This window comes from Dermacentor silvarum, chromosome 4 (assembly GCF_013339745.2).
Source record: "Dermacentor silvarum isolate Dsil-2018 chromosome 4, BIME_Dsil_1.4, whole genome shotgun sequence".
In the NCBI taxonomy this organism is placed as follows: Eukaryota; Metazoa; Arthropoda; class Arachnida; order Ixodida; family Ixodidae; genus Dermacentor; species Dermacentor silvarum.
The window spans coordinates 165,763,560-165,776,158 of NC_051157.2; the positions used below are offsets into that span (position 1 = coordinate 165,763,560).

At 47.8% G+C, this 12,599-nt stretch overlaps 1 protein-coding gene across 6 annotated transcripts in view; it reads right to left on the reverse strand.

Annotated features, from left to right (window-relative positions):
• LOC119449022 (uncharacterized) overlaps window positions 1-12,599 on the reverse strand; it is a 71,624-nt gene that overhangs the window by 42,245 nt on the left and 16,780 nt on the right. Inside the window, exons 3-5 of one of the 6 annotated variants that reach the window (XM_049666204.1) lie at window positions 10,331-10,627; window positions 6,501-6,878; window positions 5,386-5,633 (exon numbers count right to left, since the gene is read on the reverse strand). The exons of 1 other annotated variant lie outside the window; for it this stretch is intronic. In XM_049666204.1, coding sequence (XP_049522161.1) covers window positions 5,386-5,633; window positions 6,501-6,878; window positions 10,331-10,627 — 923 coding nt within the window. The remainder of the gene's footprint in view (window positions 1-5,385; window positions 5,634-6,500; window positions 6,879-10,330; window positions 10,628-12,599) is intronic. 4 more of the 6 variants (XM_049666205.1, XM_049666202.1, XM_049666201.1 and 1 more) reach the window with 4 other exon arrangements.

A 12,599-nucleotide genomic window follows, 5' to 3' on the forward strand; every position in this document is an offset into this window, starting at 1 on the left:
GGCGTGTTAATCTCGTCAAAGGCTCAGCTATTTTGGAGAAACTTTCAACGAAACGACGGTAGTAGGCGCAGAGTCCTAAAAACCTCTGAACAGCCTTCTTATCTGTGGGACGAGGGAACTCAGCAACGGCAGCCAACTTCTCAGGGTCTGGCCGAACGCCCTGGGGGCTAACCACGTGTCCCAGAACTTGAGTTCCTGAAACCCAAAGTGGCATTTTTCAGGCTTGATGGTGAGGTTGGCCTTGCGGATAGCATCAAGAATGCTCTTCAGCCGAGCCAGGTGTTCATCGAACGTGCTTGAAAACACGACGACGTCGTCCAGGTAGACGAGGCATGTCTGCCACTTCAGTTCAGCGAGTACAGTGTCCATCATTCGCTGGAATGTGGCGGGAGCGGAACACAGGCCGAATGGGAGGACCTTAAATTCGTATAGCCCGTCAGGTGTCACAAATGCAGTTTTCTCGCAATCGCGCTCGTCGACTTCGATCTGCCAGTACCCTGACTTAAGATCTAACGAGGTAAAGAACTGGGCATGACGTAGACGGTCCAAGGCGTCGTCAATCCTTGGCAGAGGGTAAACATCGCGCTTGGTGACTTTGTTAAGCCGTCTGTAGTCGACACAGAAGCGTAGTGTATTGTCCTTCTTTTTTACCAGAACAACGGGGGACGCCCACGGGCTTGTCGAAGGCTGATCACGTCATCGTCCAGCATTTCTTTAACCTGGCGTTTAATCGCCTCTCTTTCCATTGGCGACACGCGATATGGATGCTGACGAACTGGGCGCGCCGATTCCTCTGTGAAAATACGGTGCTTCGAAACGGAGGTGCGCTGAACTTTAGATTCTGTAGAGAAGCAGCTAGAGAATTCGCTCACGAGGCCTAATATGCGTTGCTTCTGTTGTTCCGACAAACCGGCATTAATGTGAATGCGGCTGAAAAGCGTGGTAGCATCTGTCACGTCTGGGGAAGTCACCTCTAAAGTGCCGACGTCGGAGAAGTCCGCAATTTGGTTGAGGAAGGCGACAGCCGTGCCTTGAGGGACGTGCTGAAACTCGTTGCTGAAGTTCGTCAGAAGAACTAGTGACCGCTTGCACTGCAACTGAACAAGGCCTCGAGCTATGCAGATATAGACTGGTATATCCGATGTTACGACGTGCCTTGGATCCCCTGAGTGCGTTTGAATGTCGGTCTGTTGTCGTCGCTGTCGTCGCTTACGCCGTAATGGAGGATATTCGGTACATTCGGCGTCAGCGGCCTCACCTCCGGAGGTCGCTGAACTCAGTTTTCCCGGTTTGCAGGGCTGGGCGAACGGCGCCTAGGGGCGTCTCGACGGAAGGCAGGACTTGGCGACCGGTATCGTGATGGAGCCGGTGACGACGAGCGAGGCTCGTGCCTTGGCTGTTCGAAGAAATTGGGACGACTCGCCAGGAAGCTCTCGATTTCCACCGGACGCTCACCAGGTCGTGGACGCGGCGCATTCGGAGAGAACCCACGGAGACCCACGCGTCGGTAGGGACACGTCCTGTAGATATGGCCGGCTTCGCCGCAATGAAAACAGAGCGGACTGTGGTCAGGAGCGCGCCAGACATCACTCTTTCTTGGCCTGGACTCGTTGATAAACGGCGCATTACGACGGCTGAACCCGACTTCTGTCTGTTCCGTGGTGCGCACGACGTTTGATGTATTATACAGCGACGGACATCGTACGGCTTCCGCATATGTCATCCTAACTTGCTCCTGCGGTTGTGGTGCCCCGAAGCGTTCAGGAACTTGGATGGCTTGCCTGATTTCGTCTCGCACCATCTCCGCCACAGAAAGTCGCGCGACCGGGGGCTCGACCGCCTGCATTTTTTGGAGTTCTTCTCTTATGACCGCTCTTATTAATTCTCTCAGGTCGCTGACGTCGCTTCCCAGTGTCACGTTAGGGACGCCACTCGAAATTGAAGTCACGTTTCGATTGTACTGCCTGGCGCGCTGTAGTAGTGCCCTTTCCATTGCAGTGGCTTCAGCGAGAAAGGCCGCAAGCGTAGTCGGTGGGTTGCGGATAAGGCCGGCAAAGATTTCCTGCTTACGCCTCGCATTAGGTGTCGAACTTTTTGTCTTCGGGCATTGAAGCGTCTGCACGTCTGAAGAGCCGAGCCATATCTTCAATGTATGTCGTGACGCTCTCATTAGGGCCTTGAATCCTTGCCTGCATCGCCAACTCCGCTCTCTCCTTTCTGTCGGCGCTGGTGTAGGCGGCAACTAACTGCCGACGAAATTCGTCCCACGATGTCAGTGTCGTCTCGTGGTTTTCGAACCACGTCTTTGCGGAATCCCCGAGAGCGAAGTACACATAACGCAGCTTGCGCTCTTGGGACCAACCGTTGAATTCGGCTACCCTTTCGAAGTGGTCGAGCCAGTCTTCGACGTCTTCAAGAGCACCTCCGTGGAACACATTGGGTGTTTGCGGCTGATGCAAAAGGACCTGTGTCGGCGCGGCAAGCGCAGCAGTAGACGGTTGGTGCATTGCCCTGGTAGGATCAGGTAGCAGACCGTGCTGTGGCTGGAGCCCCTGAAGATGACGGCTGGTACGGACGTGTACCGGGGTGAGCTCTGTCGGACTACGCACTGGCGACGAGTCAGGAGTACGCTGCGTCTCAGGCGATCGTATCATTTACCCCGCACCTCCACCAGAAAATGTCACGAAGATAGCAATCGAGACCTTGGCAAAACGGTGTTCTTTGCAACATAGGCTGACACTCGGAGAGCGCGCGCTTCAGAACACACTTCGTCGTTCTCGTTGCAGCGGTCGGCGGCCGCAGGTGCCAGCCTATCTCGCGTCAATATGCATACGCCGGCCGGGAGCGCGCACCTCGTTGATAAGAGTGCTTGCTGCCGCCCTTGTCGGCTAAATTTTCCCGCAGAAGCCGCATTATAACCGGTATTTCGTCTCACGCGGCTGCACTGTAAGTGGTATGCAGTTACATGGAGTGCTATGGGAAAATTAACGGGAGTCTGAAAAGACCGTACTATATCCGGTCCTGCACTATAAGCGGTTATGTTATAAGTGGTCTATACTGTATTCCCGCGCCGACACTAATGATGATAGCGTGAAATGTTCCCAAATTATGCGGTCCAATCACCGCAGTAAAATAATTCCAGTCATTTTCGTTCCAGTCATGCACTGTTCATGGAAAGAAGCTATATTTGAATGTGTTTATTCGGCAACTGGGTGGTCAGTGCGGATGGAAATGTAGCTGGGCTCCATTATGTATTTCTCTTTTTGAATGCCAGTGTTATTGTTTAGAACATACGCACCAATTGCGTATTTCACGACCGGGCGCAAGGGGAACTGACGATTTCGGTTCACTCTCGCGTGCGAAAGGAAGGAAAGCGGGGAGGTGGCGTGGGAGGGAGGATCGACGGCTTATACTCCGCCAGCAACTGCGCACATTGCGCGGTCGCACCCCTTATCTTGAAAACGATCTGCAGATGACTCATACCTGTGTGTGCTGTGTTCTCGAAGCTCAGTTTGCGTTGAAGTGATTGACAGCACGAACTTACGGTCACTTTGCTCGCTGCTGCTGTTGCGTTGCTCGCGCCAGTGTTTTGACAGCGAGCATCTGCGGACATCGAGTGTGATGTGTTTATGTTTGCTTGATCGCAGCTGACACCATGCTTGTTAATTCAGCTAGTAAACGAATGTTTCCAAGTTTATAGGGCCTATGCAACTACTATCCTTACTTCGAAAAGCTGTCTACTAATTTGCTATTTCAATCGATGCTTTGCCTTTCGGCAAAACCTGCGACTTTTTATTCCAAATCTGCCATTAGTGCTTCGTGATAGATCAAAATGGCTGAGGCCTCGCCCATATGGGCATAAATTCAGACTTCAATAGTTTTAGGCTATACCGGTCCTGGGGACAGCAAAGCCCGCCAGCTGCGGCACGCGCCTCCCTAATGTCTAGTTTGCTTGCAGCGCCCTGAGCCTACTTTTCTCTGTTTTACGCCTGAGCTAGGGAGCGCCGCACCGCTTGGCCTACTCTACCATATTCTATACTCGCGGACAACTTTCTGTGCAATGAAGGGAAAGCTACGGGCGCGTGGATGCTGCACATGTGTTACCGCGCCAAGAGGTTCAGCAGCGTTTGACAGTGCTTTTGGTTGCTCAGAACAGGCTCTGAATCAATGCAGCCTCCACGTGCGACGGTTAAAGTCCAAACACGGCAACATCGTCGCTGTACGCTGTATGTGCGAGTGAAAGCTTGCGAGGGTCAGCCGACTCAATCTCGCGCACGAGGCATGGCAAGGGAGGCGAGAAAGGGAGGGGTTTACTTCGACGGCGACCGCGCAGGCGCTATCATGCACCGTGTCTTTAAAGAGATCTTGAAAGCGATCTGGGACGCAGAAAAAGCACACGCCCACATGCGCCTAATCTTCAAAGTGATCTGTAGACAAAGTGCAACTAGTGCTGGTAGCTTCGTATGCGCTGTGCTTTCGGCGCCTAGTTCATGTTCAAGAGAGACGGCACGCTCGCTGCTGCTGTCGCACCTTGTCACTCTGCGTTCCGACACCGAGTTTCCGCGGTCATCGACCAAGATGTGTTCATGTTTACCTGTGCACGCGTGACACCATACTTGTTTAGTTAGTGAGCGGGGCCTCATGGGCAAACTGGCTTGCGGCCTTACCGAGTTCGAAGATGTCGTCGTCAAAGCAAGGCCGACAAGTGAAGATAATCGATTTTTTCCAGCTTACCCGCAAATAAAGCCTGAGTGCATGTGTTTGATAGCATCGTGACGTTATTCTTCTCTGGCCGGTAAATAGCCGCTAAACTGGCATTGGCGGGTAATTCGTACAACATTTAGCGCGAACCTAAACTTCGTTCCCGGTTTACATATTAACGAGATTTGACTGCACAAGAAATAGTACCAATTTTTCGTTTCACAATACGAGGGGGTAGGGGTTGGAAAACTCACAGTAACTCCGAAACTAGTGATGATAGGAAGATAATTTCTTTGGCAACATGTAGCTGAATGTTTGGGCATACATAAAACGTAAAAAAACAAAAATTAATCATGTACAAGAAAACTGAATTTTGAATGTGGCCTCCTACCTTGACAGGTAGCATGATTATTTCTTGCATTCTCAAGGAATAGAGGGCTAGACAGTGCAATTACTGGGTTGTCAGGTATCCCAGAAAGAAATAAAAGATGGGAGAGAATCTTTCTGCCAGTGCTCCTTCAACAAGGCAACCTTAACAATGACAAGCAGGCTGTTTGGTTCCCTGTTTCATAATGCGCAGCAGATTCAGTGACTTTTCTTGTCCTTTTGTGCCAAATCCACCATGTACTCGGAGCCAAGCCACTTACTGCAGGTAAGACATTGAGGCCAGCAACTTGTGCTCACCTGCCTAGCTTCACCTTGTGGGCCATGCCCGTCTCCTCAAGAGCCTGGCAGTACGGCTCCAGGTTGGTGAGGCGCAACGAGGCAATGTGCAGCTCCTTGAGTGATGCGCAGTCGCGGGCTGCTTCAAGCAGCAGACGGACCTCGCGCAGGGTCAGGTTGCAGTCGACGTCCAAGCAACGCAGTGACCTGGTGTGTTTGAGGGCGTCGACCAGGGCATCCACGTGCCATGACAGGCGCACCTTTTCCCCCTGGATGAACAAAATACTTACTCTTGTGTAACCCTGAACGCTTCTTCGGGTCTGACAACCACGTCACATGCTGCTGCCACATGGCCAACAATTGAGATCATCATCATTAGCCTATGCTTTGTCCACAGCAGGAAAAAGCCCACTCCCAGCAATCACCAACTACCTCTGTCTATCTGCTGACTATACCTTTGCCCACAAAATATCTAGTTTCGGAACACCTAATTAGTCGCAGTTTTTACCTGCGCTTCCCTCCCCTTGGTACCCAGTCTGTTAACTATAAACAGCTATCTGCCCTATGCATTATGCGACTTTTACAACTTGACCAGAAAATCAGCTGCCCATGTTTGCTCTGCAACTCTTAATGTTACGCATGCCATTTTCAGTTCAACCACTCCTACAGAACTTGGCTTCCTTTCAATTTTCTTTGTTACCCTCCTGGAAACACATTCACTGTCCCCTACGCTCTGCCGAGACAGATGCTGCCACTAAAGGTTGTTATTGGAATCACCTTAGGGCTAAGGCGCATGCGTGCTGACCGGTCATGTTTCAATTAGCCGGTGAAGGCCACTTTTAGAATCGAAATAACAAAATTTTGGGCCCATATAAATGCACAGATGCCAGCCGGGACATTCGGTCAAGAACGAATGAATCAAACAATTGAATTAACAGCAGTCGAATTATTGTAAGTAGTTTAAAAATAATAAGGAAGCTGCGTCAGAACGATCAAAACATTAAAAAGACAAAATTCTTAGAATGTGATCACCATCATCACTAGTAACTTTTCGCTAAAGATGGAATGTTTTTCGCTATGGCCTCACAACTATGTCAAAGTCAGCAACACTGCCACTGATTTGCCGCAAATATTACCTGCTCATTACGTTCCCAGACGTCCCATGTGCAGTCAGTGAAGCAGACCCCTTTCAAAGTCTTGTTCCTAGCAAGGAGCTTGACAAAGGACTGGCCATCAGGCTGGTTCATGCGGAAGCCTTCGATGACAAGGTCAGTGATGCTGGAGTTGGCAGCCATCGCCTTGAAGATTGGGCTCGCGTCGTGGATACGCCTGGCACAAGACACGCTGAGCTCGCGCAGGGACGTGGAATCGGCCAGCAGCTGCTTGAACGCTTCCTCGTTGTCATGCACGGTGAACCAGCTGTCTATGGTGAGGCTGCACACACTCGTGTTGACAGCCAGACTATCCAGAATTACTGCGGCGATGCTGGCCGAGCCTCCTGCTGCACCTGCTCCCTGCACACAACAAAAACTAGCGCTTAAGGCAGTTTACTTTTCTTAGTTTTGGCTGGGCGTCTGTGACTGAACTTCTGTTATTCCATCTAAGCTGATAACCCTTAGCCAGGGCTATTGATCTAATCTGAAGTGCCTGTGCCAATTACAGTCAACGGCCGATTTTTCAGACATGCCCAGTAATTCGGATGCCATCGCGGCCCCACCACGTGCCCCATAGAGTTAAATGTATAAGAACGTCTGAAATTTCGTACTCAAAAAACCTTTGCCATCGAATTTTTCGGACTTCTTGCCATGACCGCAGGTCCAAAACGGCCTTAACCAAAGCCACCAATATTTTGATTATCTCGTCACCTCGAACCGGCGTTTTCGCATGCAGATCCGCTAGCATCCGTTGCCACCACCGCAGCAACGCTACCTAGCTACTGCGATGTTCGGTACCAAGCTTCTTGCTGTTCGGTACTATGCTTTTCCTTAAAACAATTTGCCGCTGTTAACAATGCGCCGACTCCGCCTTTGTAATCCTCGCCAATGGCTTCAAAACTCTGAAAGCATGGTGCGTTGCATAATGCCGGTTCCTGAAAGTCAGCTCCGCCTCAATGCAGCATTATTACGTGGTGAAGCATACCATGAGTGGGAAGGGGCTATGGTCAAGGGACATGGACATGGTATGTACTCCTTAATTATACACATATGCACCCACCGTCTCCTATCACAGTACAAGCACCTATACGCCTAATAAGTGTACTGGCAGGCCTTCAGAGCTATTTCGAACGTGCCTGAGGTGATTTGTGCCCTTCAATTCAAGTTTCAATTTAAATTTATTACATACATTAGAAATGATACATAGTTGTGTATATACAGAAGGAGGTCCCAAGGTTTTAATCAACAGGACCTCCTGTGCAAGTAAAATGAGTAAAACTACTAAGTAGAAAAGCAAAGCAAAGAGAGAGCATATATATTACAACAGAAAAAGACATATATATATGTACGAATAATGTTCACTGGTAGATGGGATTATTTAGTTTTAAAACAAAAATTTTACAGGTTTTCTTTAAACATTGGCAAGCAAGCTACAGATTTCATATGAGTGGGTAAACTATTCCAAAATGTTCCTGAAGTAAAAAGCAACGTGAATCTACCATAATTAGTACGGATACTAGGCAAGAGCAAGTTACAATGGGTAACGAAGAGAATAGAATTGTGATTAGAGAGCACATGTTGTGGGAAAATGTCTAAACTGAGGTCATACGTACTTACAAATTTTAAAGAATATAAAGCTTATGTTATAAAAATAAAGGCTAGACAAAGGCAAATACTTAAGATCAAGAAAAATCGGAAAGGAAGGTGAAAACCGTGGAGTGAATTTATTAATGGGAACTGCTTGTTTCTGAAGTTTAAAGGTACCCTGAACCACCCCTTGGGCTTGGTTAAATAACATAGTCCACGGGTAGCATATGCTGCTGTGAACATCTCAGCCAAGTTTTGCTGCCGTAAGCAGTGCGTGGAGCTCACAAGTAGAGTGCCAAAGTTACCTTTCTCTCAAACGCTCTCGTTTCAACAGAAGCCATGATCCTCACTCTCTTCTGTGTGCTTTATTACGTAATAAAGCACATTCCAATAGGTGGCTGCTATTGCTCACTGCGGTCAGCTACACCGCGGGCGCCGCAACATGCCGCCACGAGTCCACTGGCTGCTCGCCATGGACAATCGCGTTTGGCTTACGTTTAGTCCGTCGTAGGCCCTAAAATCGGAAGTCCTAGCAGCTACGTCAACATCCAAAATGAAATTTGAACTGCATGCTGCGGTGACATTTCGAAGGCGCAGCGTTGTGGTACCGCCCCACTCCGCAGTGCAAGGCATTGAAGATGGAACGGGGAGCACAGCAGAGGCAGTGTTTGATTGCCAATACCTCCGCTTCTGCTGAACGCATTGTAGTACTTTTTGCAGCAAAGCATTTCTGAAATAGCCTATTTTCACTTCAATGTCTTTCTCCACTTCGATAAAAAGTGGTTCAGGGCCCCTTTCATCAATGGAGAAAGGTGAACGGAGTATGTAGGACTAGAGATGCGAAGTGTGGAAAAAAACGGGAAAATTCTGGAAAAAAACTGAGTTTTTTTCGTTTTTTTCGGCGCAGTTGGAAAAATTGGTCAAAATTTCCGCAGGGAGAAACATGCAGAAATAAAACTTAGGCAACACCCAGCGTTGAACGTGAAAGCGAAACGCAGAACGCGAAACCGAAACGTCGCACATGATACCGAAACACCAAACGACGGCTGACCACTCGCCATATCACATAATGTCAGCTCCAGCGTCAGCGTGGCTTCGTCATTCGGGTGTGGTTTCTCATGTTTTGGTGCCCTTTTGGTGGCCGTTATTGTTCAATTTTGACTTTCCCTCGTTCACATGAGCAACCTGTGCTGGAAGTCCACATATGAAGCCGTGTGGAAGCAGATTCTGCAATGGTACGGCCAATTTCCGACGTGTGGATGCACTTCATGGTCGGGGAGACATCTTGATCCATGTTTCCATGTTGAAGCCACGACGAAATAGCACAGAAGAGACATTTCAGTGTTCCTTGTTCTAACTTCCGTAACAATTCTAAGAAGCCGCACCCGTTCACAGAGAACTGAACGCGTTCGCAGTGATGCTTCTGGCTTGTCTTCGATTCGTTAAACCCTGCATTCGTTTGTGAAAAGGCAGAAAGCATTTCACTTCTGTTATTTACATAATGAGAGTTATGGCTTTTGACATTTGGTAATAAACTAATTACCGTATGCTCAAGAAAATTGGTTCTTTTCCATTTTTTCCAAAATTTCGGAAAAAAACATGAAAGAAACAGTTTTTTTTCCGATTGCTCAAAATTTCCGGAAATTTTGCATCTCTATGTAGGACCCCATGATGAGATGCAGTAGTTTGTATGGCTGTGTATAAAAGGCATATTATAGTATTGTGCGGACACGGAGGCAGAAGTAGAAATGGGTTTTAAGGAGGGCACGTATGCCAAAAGATATTCTAATGCAGACTGACGAAATGTGTTTATGAAACCGAAGATGAGTGTCAACAATGACTCGAAGAAAAGTAACATGATCACATGAAGTAAGAGGCTGGTTGTTAATTATTTAAAGGCATTCATTTATTTTTTCGGACTGCCTGACTTTTCGGACGTTTTCGTGGTCCCTACGAAGTCAAAAAAATCAGTTGTTGACTGTAAAGGGCATTAAATTGTTGACATAACAAATACAATTCAATTATAATGCCACAGCGTTAAGTGCCCCGTGTCGCAGAAAATCAAGTGTCGGCATCGTTGCCCAGCCAAGAAAATCATCCCGAACCACACCGACCACGCAGACACTCTGCATGACGCAGAAGCACTGGTGAACTAATCGAATTTCTCAAAGTTAAATGCGTCAGAAAAATCGTAAAGTACGACATATTGAGGCACCATTTCTCACCGTTCCAGTGACATGGACATCGACAACCTTGAGCATCTTCAGTGTCCGAGTCGTGGTCAGTCCGTCCCCGAGGATCTCCAGTGATGCCCACACGTCGCCAATAAGCTGCAGGGAATCCAGCGTCAGCTCACGAAGCTGTGTCGTTAGCAGACGGCAGATGACAAAGATGGCACAGGCCGTTATCCTGGTGCGCAGGTCGCATTGGCTCAGCCGCAGGCACGTGAGCGACTCATTTGAGCGCAAGGCTTCACAGAAGAGGAGCAGGAAGGTACTCTGGCGCGCTGTTGGAAGCACAAGCTGCAACAACAGGAATCAAGAGGTGGTAGCCCATACATAGCAGCCCACCTATCAACAGCTATTAACAAAGCTAATTACAGTAAAACTTCCGTTAATTAAACTTCAAGCTACCAAGGGCTGAGGATTGCCACTGCGGTATCATAACTAGTAAAGGCACCACACGCATAATGAAAAAGACGTGGGTTCGGCTCCGACACATTGCAAGTTGTTTTTTTCATACGCGTTCATTTACCTTTTCCTTTTAAGTGCGAGGCACTTTAGGGGCCTGGGCTGTCGGCGGCGTCCGTCGCATGTGATCAAGTCGTGATCACGCTCACAAACAAGTGCTCAAAACAAAGTCAAAACAAGTGCAGAATTGATCAAAACCAGTTCAAAATAAGCTAGTACGATTCAGAATAATTTAAAAGACAGGAATAATCAAGCATTAAGAGCATTAGTTAGCAGAAACTCGCTAAAATGGGTTTCGTAACGCCAGACTGGTACGAGCACAGCGCAAGAGAGGGCGCCACCACCCTACACAGGCGCATCACTGCTTCGCACTTCTCCAGGTTTCACGTTAGTGCAGCTGCATTAGCGCTGGATTTGAACTACACAAGCGCCGGATTCGAGCAGAATTGGAGCTACATTAAGTGCTGGATTTGAGCAGGATTTCAGCTGGATTGGAACTGCATTTGATTTGGGGCGCAGAATGATCTTGAAGTCGTTTTGGGGTAGCGGCGGCAGCCGGCGACGTGCCGGGCGCGTCTCGCGTCACTGCCGTTGCCGAGGGAGGAGGCGAGTGCAATAGACTCGGCTATGGTGTTGATGACTGTCAAATGGAAACCAGCTGCCAAAAGTATTGTTTTTATTTCTACATTTCAATTAAAGCACAATTAATATTGCTTATAGTTGCTTTGCCTCATAGTCTGTTTTCTTAACAGGCTTGAAACTAAGAAGAGTTAAGCACCTCGAATCCACTTTTTTTCGCTTGAATGAACTTATCTAAAATGGAACTATATAAAAAAAACATTCTACTAATAAATTTTCACCTGCAGGAACTCTGTGTTTCACCATTCAGCTGTAATAATGTTTTCGTGACACAAGCGCACAGGTTATCACATCTAGCGGCAATACTGTTTACTGAAACAAGCTCTTACAACGTTATATACACTGGTTTTTACTCTGACAGTTTGTGACTACACACACCAAACAAATCCGCATTTGTCAAGGCCTATTTTCACATTGTGAATCATGAGCACAATTCAGGGAAATGGTAGGATTGGGCTCTGCTCATAAATAGGTAGATAAATGTGTTAGGATCTATTTGAATGTTCTAAACATTTTGCTTACTGATAGGTCTTTCAGTTAATGTATGTCTTTATTTTTGCTCTTATACCCCTGTCAACCCGTCAACCTTGAAAGTTTGTGACTGATGTGGCACCAAGAGGTGGGGAGGGGGGGACAGCACAATCTTTTTAAAAGCTTGCTCTGTGCACATGCCTTCTCTCGGCGATACATACACTTTTTTAATTGCAAAGCAATGAGGGTTAAAAAAACAGGACGAACAAAGAAATTGCTTTACAAAACAAGAAGACAAGACACTTGCACACTGCCTCGTGTCTTCTCGTATTGTAATGTGATTTCTTTTGTCCCGTTTTCAGCACTGTTTACTTCCCAATCATATACCAACTAGCTCATTTAGCTGCATTATTGCCCTTCATTGAAGATGGCATAACTTTAGACATGGTACACTGGCAGCGACAAACCCTGCAGAGCCAATAGAGATGAACACATTGCTTCAAGATCAGAATAATGTTTTCAGCGACCACTTCAGGAACTTGTCTGTGTAAGCTTGCTCAAAAGAAGCACATTTCTCCCATCCTATCACCATCGAAGAGTTCCAATATAAGGTTTCGAGAGCGACGACCAAAACCCACTTTGTGAAGAGAATTTAGTTTTCGTAAAACTTAGTGCAACATTCTTTACATCGTAC